Source organism: Protobothrops mucrosquamatus, unplaced genomic scaffold, assembly GCF_001527695.2.
Source record: "Protobothrops mucrosquamatus isolate PMUCROS unplaced genomic scaffold, P.Mucros_1.0 scaffold901, whole genome shotgun sequence".
Classification (NCBI taxonomy): domain Eukaryota; kingdom Metazoa; phylum Chordata; class Lepidosauria; order Squamata; family Viperidae; genus Protobothrops; species Protobothrops mucrosquamatus.
In genome coordinates this window covers 433,894-452,571 of record NW_015387153.1, presented here as the reverse complement: position 1 = coordinate 452,571, position 18,678 = coordinate 433,894, and the positions used below count along the sequence as shown (strand labels likewise).

The 18,678-nt window shown below is 35.8% G+C and overlaps 1 protein-coding gene across 1 annotated transcript in view; it reads right to left on the bottom strand.

Annotated features, from left to right (window-relative positions):
- Positions 1 to 779: 779 nt before the first annotated feature.
- The window catches only part of GLRB (glycine receptor beta), a 64,482-nt gene continuing 46,583 nt past the window's right edge, over positions 780 to 18,678 (bottom strand). The window contains exons 8-10 of the mRNA XM_015819339.1: positions 15,609 to 15,761; positions 13,051 to 13,343; positions 780 to 1,632 (exon numbers count right to left, since the gene is read on the bottom strand). Coding sequence (XP_015674825.1) covers positions 1,336 to 1,632; positions 13,051 to 13,343; positions 15,609 to 15,761 — 743 coding nt within the window. The 3' untranslated portion in view covers positions 780 to 1,335. The remainder of the gene's footprint in view (positions 1,633 to 13,050; positions 13,344 to 15,608; positions 15,762 to 18,678) is intronic.

Below are 18,678 nucleotides of genomic sequence, written 5' to 3'. Positions count from 1 at the left end.
ACAGAAGTGCAAACATGTGATGCTTGAAATCCCAATCTTGTTTTAGTCCATAGCCTAGTGCAATGATCCACTGAATATTAGATTAACTGTGTGCATCTGTAGTTGTCTTGTTGTATCTCCTGGGTCTTTTCTTTAACTGCTTTTTCCTCTGTAGAAATCTACAGTTCGTATCTTTAGAAGGTTTTGCATGTTCATGGAAGCCACCCTATCCATGTGGAATGCAGTTATGCTTCTTCTCTTTCCATGTTTTGAGGGTATTGTGTTGTAAAAGTGGCTATGACAAGAAAAAAAGGCCTTAATTATGAATAGAAATAAATCTTTGAATTTGATTTCTCAAAGTCTTGCTGGACTGTTGCGCTATGGTATCATCTATGTTATTTGTGTGAAATTCAAATAATGTATTGAGGATATGCCTTTGTGGATAGCTATCATTAAAGTACCAGTATTACTTTGAATATATTCTATGGAAGTATTAATAACAACATTTTAATGTTTTTCAGATTGTTTTCCTTTCCCTTGTCCTACTTAGCATACAGACTGGTCTATAGAGGCCTTTCTGCTGTTAAGTACTAGTGTATCTTCAGTTTTGGAGTTTATTTTACTAGGTTTACTGGTTATACTCATGGGAAGAAAGTTTTCAAACCCAAATATCTTCAAAGAACATGAAGATAAGCCAAAATTTCAATTTGCTATGTTCAGCAGCATTTCTTTCTCAGTTATTATGATGGAACAGTGTGATTTTGATAAATGACATGATTTTGCAAAATGAGTAATTCTCTGATCTTTATTTTTCACATAGACAGATCAGCATAATATATACTTTGATCACTTACAAAGTCTACATGTTTTGAATTACAACATCAGCTTGTTCTTTCAAAGTGCCATTTAACTTTATACAAGAAAAAATAGGTATTGTCCTTGAAAGTCATAAGATTTTTTTTAAAATACTACATATACTAGAATATTGATCTTACTAATACTCAGCATGCACTTCAATTTCATTGTCAGAAACACTTGGATTCTTGATTATGTCACAAGGGAGTGTTGTCCAGCTCCAGTATGTAGTATGCATTGTCTTTCAGATATTCCTAAAGCAAGATGTGTATGCTGTACATTTATATACAACAGTTGGTCAAGCACAGACATTGCAGTGTCATGCTTTCATTCAAAATCATGATACTACTCTTTTCCCTTACACATTATAGTCACATTTGGCTTCTAATACTCAGTATATTGTTTTGCAAATGCAAATAGTTGTTGCAAGGTGGCCTTCATGATGTAATGAAATGGAGTATATTGCACATACTTTTTTTAAAAAAAAAGGGATTATCATTATCATAAATAGACAGACCAGTATATGACATTGAAAAAGAGGAAGCAAAATGGAAATAGTGCTCTTGCATAAAGATCAATTCGCTTTGCTGCTGATGGGATGACAGGTTTGGGAGGAGGAGGCTTCTTGTTGTTCTTTGTCTGAGACTTCCCAAGACCATTGTTGACCTCAATGGGTTTTCCATAACAGTCATAATTTGACAATTCAAAATCTCTTGGCAAGCTTCCAACAATGCTGAAATCATTGGATCTCAGATCAGACTTGGAGGTACAAACTTTTTTGCATCGGGTCTCCCCAACCTATAAAAACAGTGTAGTAGAGGTTGTGAGTTCACTACATATTTAGGACATATGAACATAAATTAAAATTCATTCAATATGTGTCAGGTGTTAGATTTATGACTAATTTTAATTGAACTGGTATCTACTGTTACTAAGACTCTGTAATTATCTCAGTTATTGCTTTATTCTAAAGCAATAACTTCCATGTTTTCATTTTATTGGTTTCAGTCAATTATTGTAACTGAATTTTATATTGATTATAAAAATTTATATTTACAATAATAAAATAGATTATAATATAATAAAATGAAAACATTTAAGATATTACTATAAAACTAAAGTAATTCAATAACAACAATATCAATACCAGACATAGCTGTAGATGCAACAAAATAAGAACTCTTAAGTCTCTAAGTACTATTGAATAATAACATTTATACTGCTTAGCAGAATGCTGTTAGAATCTGGGCCTGTCTAGCTTCAAGAAGTGCTGGGTGGGGGAGGTTATTCTATATGTGGGAGACCATAAATTCAAAATATTGGTCCACACCCAAGCAAATTAACTTTCTACAAGATGGGCTGCTTCTATATGGAGAAGGCAGTCCTAAACGTAGCTAGAGGTGAAACCAAGTAGGGTTTTAAAGCTCAAAAAAATGACACTTTGAATGGTTCCTGGAAATGTGATATTAACCAATGCAGTACTCACAATGTAAGTGTAATATAACCAAAGTGGTTCTCACTTGCCACCATGCAGGCAGCTGCATTTTGAACTCTCCTGCCTCAGTCATCTTTAAAGCCTCAGTCCGTCTTTAAATCAACAGATATAAGTCACAGACTTGCTTTTTCAGCTGGGATGCTACATCATCGTAAATTATAACTAGAGCAGTGTTCTTGCATAAAGACTAATAGCCACATCATCTTCTTAGAATTTAATTTGTTTTATCCCTTTTAGACTTCCACATATTCCAAACATTGTGTCAAGACTTCCATGATATGGCTTGGCTCAGGTGTTAGCATACAGCTGATTACTAATGGTTATTTCATCCTAAAAAAAAGTATAAGCTCTCCCAATGGAATCATGAAGATATTAAAAAGGTATGTAGTTGCTTGGATGAGTGAGAAATTGAATCTTTCACTAATTTGAATAGCCTATTAGTAAGAAAGGGAATCAAGTCAAGCAGTATATTCAATCCTTGTATGGGATTCAAAAGGATATAATACTATAATACTAAATGCCAGTAAGAGGTCAAAAAAGACTAGAGAACGTACACTCCCCCATCTAGGTCCTGACATAGTTAATTTACCAGAGCAGCCAATGCAGTTTTAATTTTCACCAGACCTCAATATTGTGTTTGAAAGGGGTTCCTCTTAGGGGACAGTTGAAGCCACCCTATCTCATCAACTTTTCCTAAAAAGGTAAAGTTATGATAGGTTGGTAGTTGTCTAAAGGTCTCTTTAACAACTAATGTACCAAAGCCTCTTTAAAGGCACAACTCCTTTCCCCACAAAGGTATTGACTACTCCCCAAATCCAGCTATGTCTCACTCCTAAAGAATACAAGGGACGAATAGGGGCATACACCTGACCCACAAGTAGCAAGCTCATGCTAGAGACCGCTCTACCCATTTCATTAGAATCAATAGACTGAAAAGAATCCAGATGACACTACAAGACACTGTCCAGGACACTATTTCAAACCTTGCCCAAGAATCAAGACTGGCAAATTTGAACAATGTTATCAACCAAGGTTTCTTTAGGAGCAATACAGAAGTCAAGTTCCTGCTTAAAAAGGTTGAAGTAACCTTAACCGAAACCACCACCATTGATACAGAGTGAAGAAGCACAAGCACTTCACTATCCTTACCACCACATTGAAGGATCAAACACTGAGTTCTTACTCAAATTGAAATTCACTTTTTGTGTCTCAGCTACCATTGTTGGCACTGTTTGTTCCTCGTTATCTTTTGAAACTCCTCAATAAACTAAAGAGTATCTTGAAATCTACAAACAGAAAGTGACTCTTAGGGGAAAGCTCATCAAGCACCCTTCTATGCTCCAACACTCCGTTTGTACTTGATGGAATAGCAATAGCAATAGCACTTAGACTTATATATCGCTTTACAGTCCTCTCTAAGCAGTTTACAGAGTCAGCATATTGCCAATCTGGGTCCTCATTTTACTGACCTTGGAAGGATGGAAGGCTGAGTCAACCTTGAGCCATTCAGAATCGAACTCCTGGAGTGAGCAGTAAGCTAGCTTGCAGCAAGTACTGCATTCTAACCACTGCTCCACCATGGCTCAACTGCTTTCTCATTCAGATGATATAACTTTTCTGAAGCAAAAACATGATCCAATATTTTCTATCTGCATGGATCACACTCATGGTTACCTGGGACAAGCTCACTGTTGCACTGGAGACCATGACATTCTGGGACCTTCTTGACCCTGCCATAAAGACATGGAGACTAAAATCCCCCAGCACTTACAGTAAAACTGAAGGAATTCCAACATTACCTCCAGCACAGACTGGGTTCCTACCAAAGATGAGTGCTACACTGACAGGATCTCCATCTTGTTTAATACCATAACTTGAAATATTTCTCAATTAAATAATTTGTTTTTTTAGAATATGCTTTATAAACTGATATAAATTATATTATTAAATATGTTACATAAACTCTTTAAAAAATATCCAGTTCCATTCAGATTCCATCTAGCATGGACTTCCAGCTGAATATATTTTCCTGGTTATCCTAAATCATCATTATCAAACATACAAGAGTTCTGTTAGTATAAAGCTAATTAAATTGCATGTTAATAAAGTCTCATATACTCAGGTCTGACTACAAATTATGTTTATCAATCAATTACAGCATGGATTAAAAATACATTTTCAGTAATATTAATGAGAAGAATATGGAAACTGCACAAATGATGAAAGATAATAAATGTTAAATATGTAAAATGGATAATATATTGAAAAATATCTGTCAGAATCCAATTATATTTCATCTCTAGTTATCGACTATGGAAAACTCCATTTCTGCCCTCTCTGGATTCTGTCATACTACGAAGGGGAAGGGGGATGAGCAAAGGGGTTTTATGGCTCTCACTTCCTTCGTACAACTTCACAGGGACTGAATGTGGATATCACCAAAAGGACTAACCATAACAATAGGGCCCATCACCTTTCATGTACTCCTCTCTGAAGTCTCCCTTCCGCCGGCCGTGAGGAAAAGGGGGTGGAAATGTAACGCCTGGGATTGTCGCTGGAAGGATGGTGGGCTGGGCTGGGCTGCTTGGGACCACTTAAAACCTTGAATGGGAGGACTTGGGCCCCAGGTCCTGTCTAGAACGCCTGCAACCATTTTCTCTTAATAAAGATGCCTGTTGGAAGAAATATTCCAAGAATTCTATCTTCTTAAGATGCAAAGTGGGGTGGGTCCTTACAATATCTATTTTTCTGTTAACTGAAATACTCTGTGATAGAATAATGAGAGCAATTTTTTAATGTTTCACCTTCCTTCATGCATTCAAAAGTTATTCCATAAAATTCACTTTCAGAACATGTTTTAAATAGATGTAGGAGGAAAGAAGATAGAAGTTGCATTGTACAAATGTATTGCATATTGTTGCACAATGTTGGATACTATCCACAGCACAAATACACACTTTTACCAACCAGTAGCTGAAGCAAAACCAGCACATACACATAAAGAGCTGGGGTGGCACAGTGGCTAGAATGCATTTTTATAGGCTGACCTGCTTATTGCCAGGACTTCGATTCTGACCAGCTCAAGATTGTCTCAGCTTTCCATCCTTCCAAGGTTGCTAAAGTGAGAATCCAGATTATTGGGGGCAATATGCTGACTCTATAAACCACTATGATGCAGTATATGTCTAAGTGCTATTGCTATTCTCCACATATTACTACATATGGAGAAACTCATTTTATACATCTCTTCAGTACATGAATCCTCAGTGAAACCCAGCCAGCCACTAAAATGGACAATGGAATGCCAAGCGGTGTTGGAGAGGTTAAAGAGACTCTTTTCCGCCGAACCCGTACTGAGGCACCCAGACACGGATAAGCCTTTCGTAATACAGGCGGATGCAAGTAATGTGGCAGTGGGGGCTGTACTCAGCCCCCTGGAAAGAAATATCCATGGATTTTATAGTGGAATTACCAGAAAGCAATGGAAACACTGTCATCTGGGTGGTTACGGACCTGTTTTCCAAACAAGTGCACTTTATCCCTTGCCAAAGGATTCCCACTGCAAAAACCTTAGCGAAACTATTCTTGCAGCACATCTACAGACTGCATGGGGCACCCCAACACATCATATCTGATAGGGGAGTGCAATTTACATCAGAACTTTGGAAGGAATTTTTACCCCTCTTAGGAACCATTCAGGGACTGTCATCTAGTCATCATCCTCAATGCAATGGACAGACAGAAGGTTCAAACTCAGTACTTGAGCAATACTTAAGGTGCTTTATTAATTTCCAGCAAACGAATTGGACGGACCTACTCCCTTTCGCAGAAGTTGCTTACAATAACGCAGTCCACTCCAGCACAGGCTACACTCCCTTTCAAGTAACCACTGGTCAAAGTTTTAACTCTATGCCAGAACTGACCCCAAACAAACTGGCAATCCCATTGCTGAAAGAAGGGATATCACAATTACAAAACATCTGGCCAGTGGTTAGGAAAGCCTTAGACGAAGCTAGGCAAGCGTACAAAGCACAAGCGGATAAAAAAAGAGTCGAACCTATACCATTCATTGTAAGAGAAATGGTATATTTGTCTACAAAATACCTAAAATCCCTACAGCCCTGTAAAAAACTGGGGCCAAAATATATAGGACCTTTTCCAATTAAAAGAATCATAAACCCAGTAATAGTAGAATTAGAACTACCCAAAACCCTCATGCAAATAGACCCAATTTTTCACTGCAGCTTCCTGAAACAAGAACAACAGTCGCCCTTACGACCAAAAATCCCCCCCACCATCTCCAATCATGGATGAAGGAGAACAACACTTCAAGATAAAAGAAATCCTAGATTCTAGCAAGTATCACAGGGCAACTCAATACCTAGTAGCATGGAAACACCTTCCCTCCTCACAAAACAAATGGGTCCATAAACGTCATGTCAGAGCACCTAAACTGCTAAAGACGTTTCATACAGAATATCCCAACAAACCAGACTAACCTCTATACCTGTTTTGTTTTCTCTACAGGTGGATCTCTCTTATTTTTAAGGGGGGCAGGATGTCGGAACCCATTCCTATTTCATTTCTACCTATCCCCTCTGACCTAAAAACAAATCTCACCTTCCCCTGGGTTGTGCCATACTCCCAAGGGGGAGGGGGGATGTTCCTGCGGGGTTATTGTTTTCCCTTCCTCTATTTGCTACAATGTAACATTTTGCTTCGTTTATTGCTTCTGTGTCTGCTGCCCGCTGCAATGTAACAATTTGCTTCCTGCACTGTATCTCTCTCTGAACTTTCTTCTCCCTAACCTGTCAGCTAGGAAAAGGGGGGGAAGAAATACAACCTTTGGAGCCTGGCTTATTTCTCTGTTCTCAAAAGGAGGTGCGAAGGGCTGCTTGAACAGTGCGCTACGACTAGAGCTGGACCGATGTTATCTCCCCTTTCCCACGATGCACTTAACACCTGGGGATTGGCCGGTTTGAACTGTCTGGATGAACTGTGGGGTGGGGTTTGCTTGGGGACACTTTAAAGTATCGATCTGCAAAGGAATCCCTCAGATCTTGTTTAATATGCCTGCTATCAACTATTTTTAATAAAAGTTCCTGTTGGAGGAAATCATCTCCAAGAGTTCTGCTTTCTTAAAATGTGGGATTGAAATGGGTCCTTGCATTAAACAGAACTTTAATGTAGAGAGAAAGGATATGTCTATGGAGATTTTCAATCATGGTTGTCCCAAAGGTGCTTTTCAAAAGACAACGGGATTTTCTTGCTTTTTTCCTTGAAAAGCATCTTTAGGGGAAAAAAATATATAGACTAAGTATTCTCAATTTTATTTGCAACACTACAGTGTCTAACTACAAGTAGCTATGCAAATATTGGAGCAAAATGTGAAAGGAATGTTATTCAATAGCAACAGCAATAGCAATAGCACTTATATACTGCTTCACAGTGCTTTATTGCCCTCTCTAGGCAGTTTACAGAGTCAGCATATTGCTCCCAACAATATAGGTCCTCATTTCACCAACCTCAGAAGGATGGAGGACTGAATCAATCTTGAACCAATTAGAATCAAATTCCTAGCAGTGAACCTGCAACACTGCATTCTAACCACTGCGCTACCACAGCTCTTCAAAATATATTTGCTTTCCAATTTATATGTGACACAGTTCTCCCCTTCCCAAATAAGGCTCTGATCAGCTTCCAATAATATAAAATAAAATAGAGAACATTAAAAGAAAGAGAAAAAAAACAATAAATAACCCACAAATCCAAGATCAACTATCACTTACTGTACTTAGGAAAGGGAAATGCTATATTCTTAATCTCCAAAGGCTTTCTGGAGCAGGTAGGTCATGGCAACTTTCCCGAATGCCAGTGCTCAAGTGGAACACTATTCCAAGAAAGAAGAACACTACACCTCTTGTTGTCTTGAGGAAATACCGGAAGAATGTGACTTGAATGATCTTTTCCTTGCTCGATCTTATTATATAGGCAGAAACCATTGGCAGAATATGATCCTGTAGATAACCAGTTCTTGAATGGTGTCGGACTTTAAGCATGACAACTATCATCTTGAAGTCAACTGGTAACCAGTGTGGCTCTTGCAGTAGTGGTGTTTCTCAGGCAAAATGGGAACTACTTGAACTGCTACATTCTAGAATAGCGGCCCCCAACATTTTGGGCACCTGGGACTGAGCAATGCCTGAGTGATTGTAAATGAGTCTTCTTGTTCTAGCAATGGCTATAAATGGCACATAAGATAGAATTATGCAGAGGGTCTCCTAATCAAAACTGCCACCTGCTCTTCAAATGACTCCTGAGTCTTAGAAGATATCTCTCACTTATTTGTATGCATTATTATAGTAACACTGCATAAACCAAATTAGTGGTAATATAGATTAATAGAAAGCAGCCAGAACAGAAATTTTAATATTGCCTAAATGTTCATAGACAATACTCCACATCAACTGATACATATATTGTTCTAAAAAAATATTACTTATATACATGCATAGAAACACAGACACAGAGTTATCAGAAACAAGACAAAGAATAAATACTGAAAGGAAATGTGAGAGACTGAGTTACTTATAAATGCTAACATTTACACAGCAATAGTTACATGTGATACAGACATTTTGCATTAATGACCTAGTTAATATATGTAGTGTTACAAGAAATTCAGGTCTTTCTTTATACTGTGAGAAATGAGACCTATTAGAAAGATTTTCATTTCATTCCTTACCATACAGTTCATTATTCTATCCCACCATCACATTTTTATCCACCATTATCTCATTCTGTCTTTTATTTATCACTTCCAAATCCATCTCCAATATCTAATTTTAGGGGGGGGGAATCTAAATTAGAATTTAGTATAAGGGGATAGTGTTCCTGATATTAATTTATTTATATTATCTCATTTTAATAAATATAAAAAGCATTACTAGCTATAGCTAACCTGAAAGTAAATCTTGAATTCATGAGGAGGAGCTCAGTAAAAATGGAAACTCGGTATGTTAAAAAAAATTCAAAGACAGAATATTAGATACCATACAGTACATGTATGGGGATAGGCTAGCCAGAGCTCTTCTGCATAGTGGCTCCATTCTTTGAAATACTATACCTCAGAGATACAGACAGGAGAAAATTAAATCAATAATGAATTATATAAAGCAAAAATATTTTGAGTTTGCAAATAATTCAGGGAAATGGTTAACAAATAGATTACAAAAATAAAAAAGAAAATATTGAAATTTACAAGAGAAAGATACTGTATTACAGGACCGTACAAAAAGCATTTTATTGATATTATTCTAACTTGTGTAAAGGAAGTGACATCCCTTTAGAGAAAACAGATTGGTATCTCAATAAATAAAATTTACAATTATTACAGAAGAACAGAAAAGATTACGAATAACCTATAACAATAAGGGAACTTTCTGAGGCTAAAGAAAGGCTAAACTAGGAAATGTTCCTGGACCAAATGGATGATCAGGTTCTTATTATAAACATTTTGAGGATGAACTTTTATAACCTTTGGAAAACACTATGAACTCTATCCTACGGGGAGGAAAGTTGGAAAGAGAGTTGGAAAGAGCCCAATATAGTATTAATATCAAAGAGGAACAAGATTTGACTTTACAAGAAATGATCTATCTATCTATCTATCTATCTATCTATCTATCTATCTATCTATCTATCTATCTATCTATCTATCTATCTATCTATCTATCTATCTATCTATCTATCTATCTATCTTTGTATTTCTTAACTTCCCATTTCCCTCAGAGGCCTATATAATTATTAATTAATGACTATCACTACAAATTGTTCATAATGATTGTAGCGGATAGAATGAAAATAATTTTGCAAGAATTATTCATGAGGATCTGTGTAGGCTTTTACCAAAAATATAGTTAAAGGACAATGTTAGAAATATCCTTTAAATGTTGGACATTTTGAAATACAGTATATGAAGCAATGTGTATGAAAAACCAGCCACACTGATTTTCACAATTTGAACTGGGCTTTTCTGTTCAAGATTTTGGAGGATCTGAATTATGGAGAGAATGTTATAAAATGGGTAAGATCAATTTGCATTTCACAGAAAACACAAATAATTGATAATGGAGATCTAGCAAAACTGTGAGGTACAAAAATGAAACAAGACAGGAATGCTGACTGTCTCCTCTTTTGTTTATTTTGGTTCTTGAAATACTGAAAAGGGATATAAGACAAGATGAAAAGATTGTGGGAATAAGGATTTTTTTAAAAAAACATAAGTTAAGGACTGTTACAGATGACTTGATGTTGATTCTGGAAGATCCTTTATACAGGAATTGAAATATTAAGGTAGAATTTCAAAGAATTTGATGCATTAGTAGGTTTCAAGATTAGAAAACAGAAAACAAAGAAGTTAGCAAAAATATGAAAATAAAAGATCAATCAAAATTGATTGATTTAAGGTTTAAGATTGAGAAGAATGTAAAATATCTGGGTATCACTATGATAAAAATATGAATTGTATCCTATTTCTAAATAACTGCTAAGACTGGAATGAAGTTAAACAAGATATGTTAAAATGGTAGAAACTGCAACTTCATTGTTGGAAGAATCTCTGATAAAAAAGAATGTCTTGTCTAGTGATGTTTTTGTTTCAGACAATAAAGGTAGTCTTCGATGTACAACCACAATTGACCCCAAAATTTCCATTGCTAAACAAGACAATTGTTATGTGAGTTTTGGCCCATTTTACAACTTTTCTTGTCACCGTTAAGTGAATCATTGCAGTTGTTAAGTTAGTAACACAGTTGTTTAGTGAGTCTAGCTTCCCCATTGACTTTGCTTGTCAGAAGGTTGCAAAAGGTGATTACATGACTCTGGGACATTGCAACTGTCATAAACACATGCCAAGTACCAAGCATCTGAATTTTAATCATGTGACCACAGGGATGCTGCAATTGTTGTAAGTGTGAAAAACGGTCATAACTCACTTTTTCAGCATTATTGTAACTTCAAATAGTCACTATGGTTATAAGTTGAGGACTACCTATGCCTGTTTAAACATTTAAACAGTGGCAATAATTTATTATAACTCCTACCAGGCCTTCTAGCCATATTAGGAGAGGCTGATATAAGCCTTCAGCCTACGCTGAAGAAGACTGCTCTAGAAGATGCTTATAAAAATTTGTGACAACCATTTATCTGGAAAGCTTTTAAACAAAATATTTTAAATTCTTGGAGGAGAAGTATTCAAAGTTTAAATAAGAGCATAATTGAACTCCATACAGAAAGATCCTCCAGACTGAAGGGCAGTATATCTTTATGAATCAACATTTGTCAGTGTTAAAGAATTATAACCTTCTTGCAGATGGACTGAACTACTTTGCAAGCAGATTGCTCTTTTGATTCTTTCCTTAAAAGTTCCTTTAAGGATAGTTCTAATAGTTAGCTATAAGAGGGATATCAAGAGAGGCATTAATAACAAAGATTTTATAAAGAATATAATTAAACAATGTGGATTCAGCCAAAGAAATGCAGATTCAACTCTATTCAGGCATTGTTCGCAGATAAGAAAAAATAACTGTTTGCTTTCTGATAAACATAAATTTCTTATCCAATAAGGTGAGAATAGAAACAGATTCAGTTGACCTGAAAAATGGGAATAATTTCAAGCTTCAATTTCAAAGGGAAATAACTTGATCATATGGGCACTTACAGTACATGCAGAAACCTCATACTTTTTATATGTTAGGAAACTCTATTTGAACTATAAAAATCCAGACAATAGAAAAATGTTAACAAAGACAATTTTCTGTATTTCAGAAGTAAAGTATATTTATATTTTTAAATTAAAATGCAACATTAAATATGGATCTATCAGTTCAATTCAGAAAAGCATCTTACATATATGTTTTGTTGGAGAAATATAATACATTATGGATGCTGATGATCCCATAAAATATCACTAGAGAGTGATAGATAATTAAATCTTTTTCCATCTTTTTCTATGCATGGAACAGGTTACTTTTCTAAAAAATTCTAACGATATCTAAAATATATATTTTCCTGATTGTCAGCCAAAACTAAGCAATTGTAATTTTTGTACCTAAATATTTTTTTAATATTACATCTAATATTCTGAATAGCAATAGTGTATAATTTAATTTACTAATAGAAAGCCAGTTGGATGACCATGGAGCAGTCTCTCTCAGCCCAACCCACTTCACAGGGTTGTTGTTGTGAGGAAAACGTTGTACATATTCACCATTTTGGGATGTTTGTAAAAATAATAAATGCAGGATAAAAATAATAAAATAAAACAAAGCAATGCATTCTATTAATGAAGGTACATAATTTCCATTTCTGAAATACATGATTATTCTGAATATCATAACTTCCCTATCCTTCAATTAATAGCAAATTTAAAAAGACACATTGTTGACGACCACAATTATAGGGACTCATAAAATCTGGTTTTATTTCAAGGTAATTTTATTTAGCCAAGTGCCTCTACTTACATACTGGACTACTGTAAATTATATCACCCTCAGCTAGCAGATCCATTAGTGATCAAGGTATAGCTGATCTCGAAGGGTAGGAATGCTGGTTAGATAAAATCTTCAGGCTAGCACCTATTTGACATCAACCATTACAGGATCAAGAACTGAAGTTGGATAATTTAATAACATACCAAGTATGTTAGGTAGTACTCTTACCTGTAAAGTACTGATGTGCACTGGGGTACCTGTGCCATTCACAGTATTCTTTTTTGCAACATTTCCACCTTTCCCTTCTGCTTGCTCTACCTTAGCAATCTTTGCTTTTTCAGCTTCAATTCGTTTTGGATTGTTCAGCATGACTTGGACCACTGCATACTCAACCAATGAAGCAAATCCAAATAGAAGGCATGCAATCAGCCATACATCTAAGGCCTTCACGTAAGACACTTTGGGGAGTTCAGCAGCAAGGGTAGTACATTCTGATGCCAAGTTGAGCACTGAAAAAATGCCTAAGAGAAATAAAAATCCAACAATATACTATGTAATTGCAATGTTGTTGCACTGCTAACCATTTTCCACTTTGCTAACCTTAAAACATTTTACAGCACTTTCTAAATGATGATATTTCCTCAAAGGAAATAGAAGTTGTTGATGTACCACATATGTCACGGAGATGAATATGAATGTATAGGGTGAGTTATGGAACTGATTAAATAAATTGATACATAATCATCCTGAGTACATATATAGCACTAACAGCTGGAAAGGGTTTCTCTTGGTTACTAACAACTCTATTTATCATGACACATATTGTTTTGCTGATATAATCTTTTCTTACCATAAATTTGCAGACTGCCAATCAAATGGAATGCTAGATATCATAAAAATATGGAGTAACTTGGCAACTGAGTGTCAGTGTCTGTATGCCTAAACGGACGTCCGTTACATCGTTAGTCAAACCTGATGACTAAAACATGTAGTATCTTTTTAGATTTTTCAAATAAATTTATCTAGTAATAGAAACTTTAATACATAAGATAACTTCTTTACGGGGAGAAAGTGTCTTTTCACGATTATTATAACACAAAAATTTTAGACGTATGATAACATAGGAATCCTGTTCTAGTAGCATCATTTCTTGGGACATACTAGCTAGCATTTCTGCAAACAGCAGTTCAACATACCCGAAGAACATGAGAATGCAGCTGGTTTCTATTTATCTACAATTTAGAGTGAAAATATCAATCTCACAATGACGGAAAGAATCAGATCACACAATACATTTCAAGTGAGATCTAACTTTCTACTTACCATCTATCTATCTATCTATCTATCTATCTATCTATCTATCTATCTATCTATCTATCTATCTATCTATCTATCTATCTATCTATCTATCTATCCAGTGCTTTTTTTCTAAAAAAAAAAAAAAAAAAAGGTGCCGGAACTCACACACGTCATACAACCCACCTTGCCTACCCTACAAGGTTCCATCCCAAAAAGGTGCCGGAACTCCTTTCTGGGTGTTCTATGAGAAAAAAAGCCCTGTATCTGTCTGTCTGTCTGTCTGTCTGTCTGTCTGCCTGCCTGCCTGCCTATCTATCTAATCTCCTAAATAGTTGAAATAGTGGCAGCTTTGCTCTGAAATCAAAATTTAGTACTATCAAAAAAATCCAAAACATCTATGATCAGACTGGATTTTATTTTCTTTCTGAAGGAAGAATTAGCTAAATTGAAAATAGACTGCAAAGAGGATCAATGTAAAAATAGGATTAGTTCTGGCTCTCATACTGTATATGAAAATTAAACCTACTAAAACTTATTTCTTTGGGATACTGTTTCAAGACTCTACAAACTGATCAAGAAATGTTAAAGCCTGTTTTCAGCAGAAGATCCATTCTGTGAGGGTTTTTTTTGGAGGGCCATTTATCTTACATTGTTACAGGAAGGTTCATAGCTGCCATGAGAAATCTACTACCTAGATTTTATATTAAGCACCATTGCCAGCCATATTATAAGGTAGCTGCCAGTGATTTAAAGTCATAACATAATCCATTAAGGATACTGGTCTTGTACAAATATTTGCTCACTCTCATAAAATAAAATAATGAGAGCTGAGAAGAAGATGGTCATTATTTTCATGTCCTCCTGCATTTTGCCTTCTGTCCCAGTAAGTCAGCAGTGCTATTATTTATCTCCAGCTATCAGATAAGTTGTTGTTTGGAAGAACTCAAAAGGCAACTTGCTTTTTCCAAGATCACCTTTAGCTAGGGTTAGGTCTGTTTTCTAACACATAATTAGAGAAAATAAAAATGAGGAAAAGTTCTCTGTGAGATTCATGAAACATTCTATTTGTATATCATTCTATTCAGTAGTTAACATTATAGCATTTTGAAAGTCCATAAATATATAGAACCATATCTTGTAAAAACAACCTATTTTTCTGGTTCTTTAGATATCAATAATCCATTATTCCATTCCCAGACAAAACTTACACCCCTTTCAGTTTTCTACTCACTGTTGTACTCATATACGTCCCTGGTGATATAATGAGTGGATAACAGGAACAATTTGCTTAAAGGCTAGAGTTCTTGTCGTTTAAAAAGTGGAGGCAACAAATATGGAACTGAAAAAGAGAAGATTGGGATGACAGTGAAGAACATGCTATGAGAACACAGTTGCTTTCAGTATCCATGATATGTCTTGTTACTGAGCCAACTGCAAATGGATATGTAACATTAAGTGGTGCTGACAATATCAGAAACATAGATTACCCAATGGTACTCTTGCAGCACTTGCATCAGGATTTATCCAGAATGATAACCATGAAAGCACAACAATTAGCAGTGTAGGAGCATAGACACCCATCATGTAAAAGCCAACTTGTCTTCTCAGAGTGAAGATCACTTCTACACATGTGTAATAGCCTTTGGAGAAAATAACAATACAAAGTTCTAAATGCTTTAGCAAATTCCACTAAGTCACTTGGGTTTATTGATGCATGTCACTTTAACTTTTTATTTTAATTTACTTGAAGCTTTAACCAATTCTCAGCCTATCCTAATTAAGCCTATTTTTGGAAAAAGAAGTACTGGCAGCCCAAGCTGCAGCTAAATAACATTTAACTGAAAGTGTGAATAATAATGTGACCTCAATTCATCAGGCACCATTTTGGGACTATACTGCAAGTAAGAGCAACATAAAGTCATTCAATTTACCCTTCTGATATGCCAGTGGATGCTTTAGTTCTAAGGTAAAAGGTTGATGCCTAATTGGCTAGAAAAATACTTTGACAGGAATGAAGGCACTGCCAATACAATGTTTTGCATTGTGCACAGCAACAAAAGGCTTGCCAGCTAGCAAATTTTTCTAAGAAGAAAAAAAAGAATGCTTGTACTACTATAAAAGTAAAATTAAAAGAGAAAGGATGATGGCAGCAAGGAGTGAGTGAATGAATTTTTTCGATTCTCCAGCAACAATCAAAAACAAACAGGAGGAAAGAAACATAGCAGTGCTATAGTTGAGCCAATATTTCTTAAAATATGTTTTCTGAAAAAAAAATACCAATATAAAATATATAACTAGTTTTTTTCTCAACCCACTACAAATAATTGCAGTAGATGACTCTTATGCAGTAGGTGTGCTTATGTATTGTGCATGTGTGTGCGTGTCTTCCCACTATTAACTCCAATAGTTGTCTGAAATAATAAAGATACAAAATGGTGGCTAGTTGTGGAAGGCAGAGATATGGTAAGGTGTCAGCTCTGCCTGGGGCCTTACAAAGACCATCAAAAGAAGAAGGGGAGAAGGATGAAAGGGCAATAAGTGTATGTGATAGGAAACAGGGAAGGGGGAACCAGAGCAGTTAGATCCTGATTGTACCAGCAACGCATGGCCAGGCACTCTGAGAAATATGTGGATTACCACCAAACATCTCAGAGTTCCCAAAACATCTTGGTGAACTCTGGTTGGCTGGAAACAGGGGAGGGATGAGCTGGAGGCAAACCTACACCTATTTTTGCATCTACAAAGCATGGTAGATACTTTCCATTGATCACGGAAAGATGGGGGTCAATCTGTTTGATCCGGGGGAAGCCCTCCAAACCGACAGGGGAAAAGCTAGCTACACCTTGGTGACTAGCCCAAGCTATCGGCAGCCGAAGTCCAAAAACACCAACTAGAATAGACTTTGAACAGCGTGTTGGAAACTGGGTGAAAATATCGATCTTTTCTCTTCTATCTTGCAACTGATTTCCTGGAAAAGTTCCCCAAGAAGCAAAAATCTTCCCATAGACGGAATCGGCTCTAATTTTTTATGAAGAACAGAAATATATTGAAATGGAATTTAATATAAAGCTATAGTCTGGATAAACCTGAAAATTGTGGAAATTGTTAAGATCCTCCCTTTGAAAGAGTATTGATGAAATTACAAGAAAATAACTTTCTGTCTTAATAGTTGGAAAATGAATATCTACTGACATCTAGTGGTGGATTACAGTATAAAATTAGAGCTGTTTTGGCTCAGAAACTGACAAGATGTCCAGAAACAGATAACAATCTGTCCCTTTGAACCTCAGAGACTCTAAGCTAAACAGAAAACAGCTAGGAACAGAGGAGAGAGAATACATTGGGATATTTACTACAGACTAAGAACTATAAAAATTCTTGGATTATAAACACTTACTGAGCTGTGATCTTTAGGCTCAAGAATTGTTTGTAGAGAAAGAAAAAACTTGAGTTTTGGCTACTTTTCTAGGGGGGAAGCTCCTGAATTACTCTTAGGTGGTTGAACATTTTGGACTGAAAATGTTGGCTGATTGCTAATTTTAGGACCCCTGAGCAGAAGAACCATTATAAAATATTGCTTTTAGTGGTGGATTGATAATTGGAAATGCATTGGACTATAAAGGCCATACATAAAGATAAGAATTATACAAGACTTTGTTGTTTGGACCTTAAGACTGGTTGGTTGGATAAGACTAATATACAGGAATTATGGTACCTGTGAAAGATTATTTGGAGGGGGAAGATAAAATGGATGTTGCATACTTAACTAAAAGTGGTAGGAAACCACACCCAAGATACTTTTCTGAAACTCCCAGCCTGGAGCATCAGATATCTGCAGCAGTAATACTTCAAGACAAGGCAAATATCTTCCAGGAAGAAATGTATGCTATGTTGCAACTAATTCAAATGACAATTGTTTCAAATCATGATGAGATTAAAAATAATTTAGATGATATAAATGAGCACATCTTTAACTAAACTCACAACTAAAAAACTCTCAGAAAATAACGATAAAGAATGAACAAATAAATCAGACAATAGAATACAAAACAGAGGAAAGTGACCCAAAGATGGAGGCTACAAATGAAAGGAATTACAGCTTAGCACAGCTAAAGAAAAATCTGCAAGATTCTGCTATAATATTGGAAAAGGAAAAAGTATCATCTTTCAAAACTTCAAAATAAACCAGAGGACAAGAAAGAAGATCTGACAAAATGGATTATAGAGATGCCAGGAGAACCACTAGAGTTTGGGAGACAAAAATGAAAAGAGAAATTGAGGGAGAAGGAAAGTGGAAGCTCTTTAACGAATATAAATGGGCGAAACTCCCCCTCAAAGGTACTCCACCTAATCTATCTTCCCCATTTCTAACAACATTTATAAAAATACAGGAAGAATTCCCTGGCAAGCTGAACACATTGACTCGGAAACTTTTTGGCAAAAGAAGAAGGCTATGGTTAGATTCAAGAGATCAGATGACTTGACTTACCAGATGGACTAAACATGACTAAACACTTGTTTGAATATGGCTAAAAAAATAAATTTTGGATATAAATG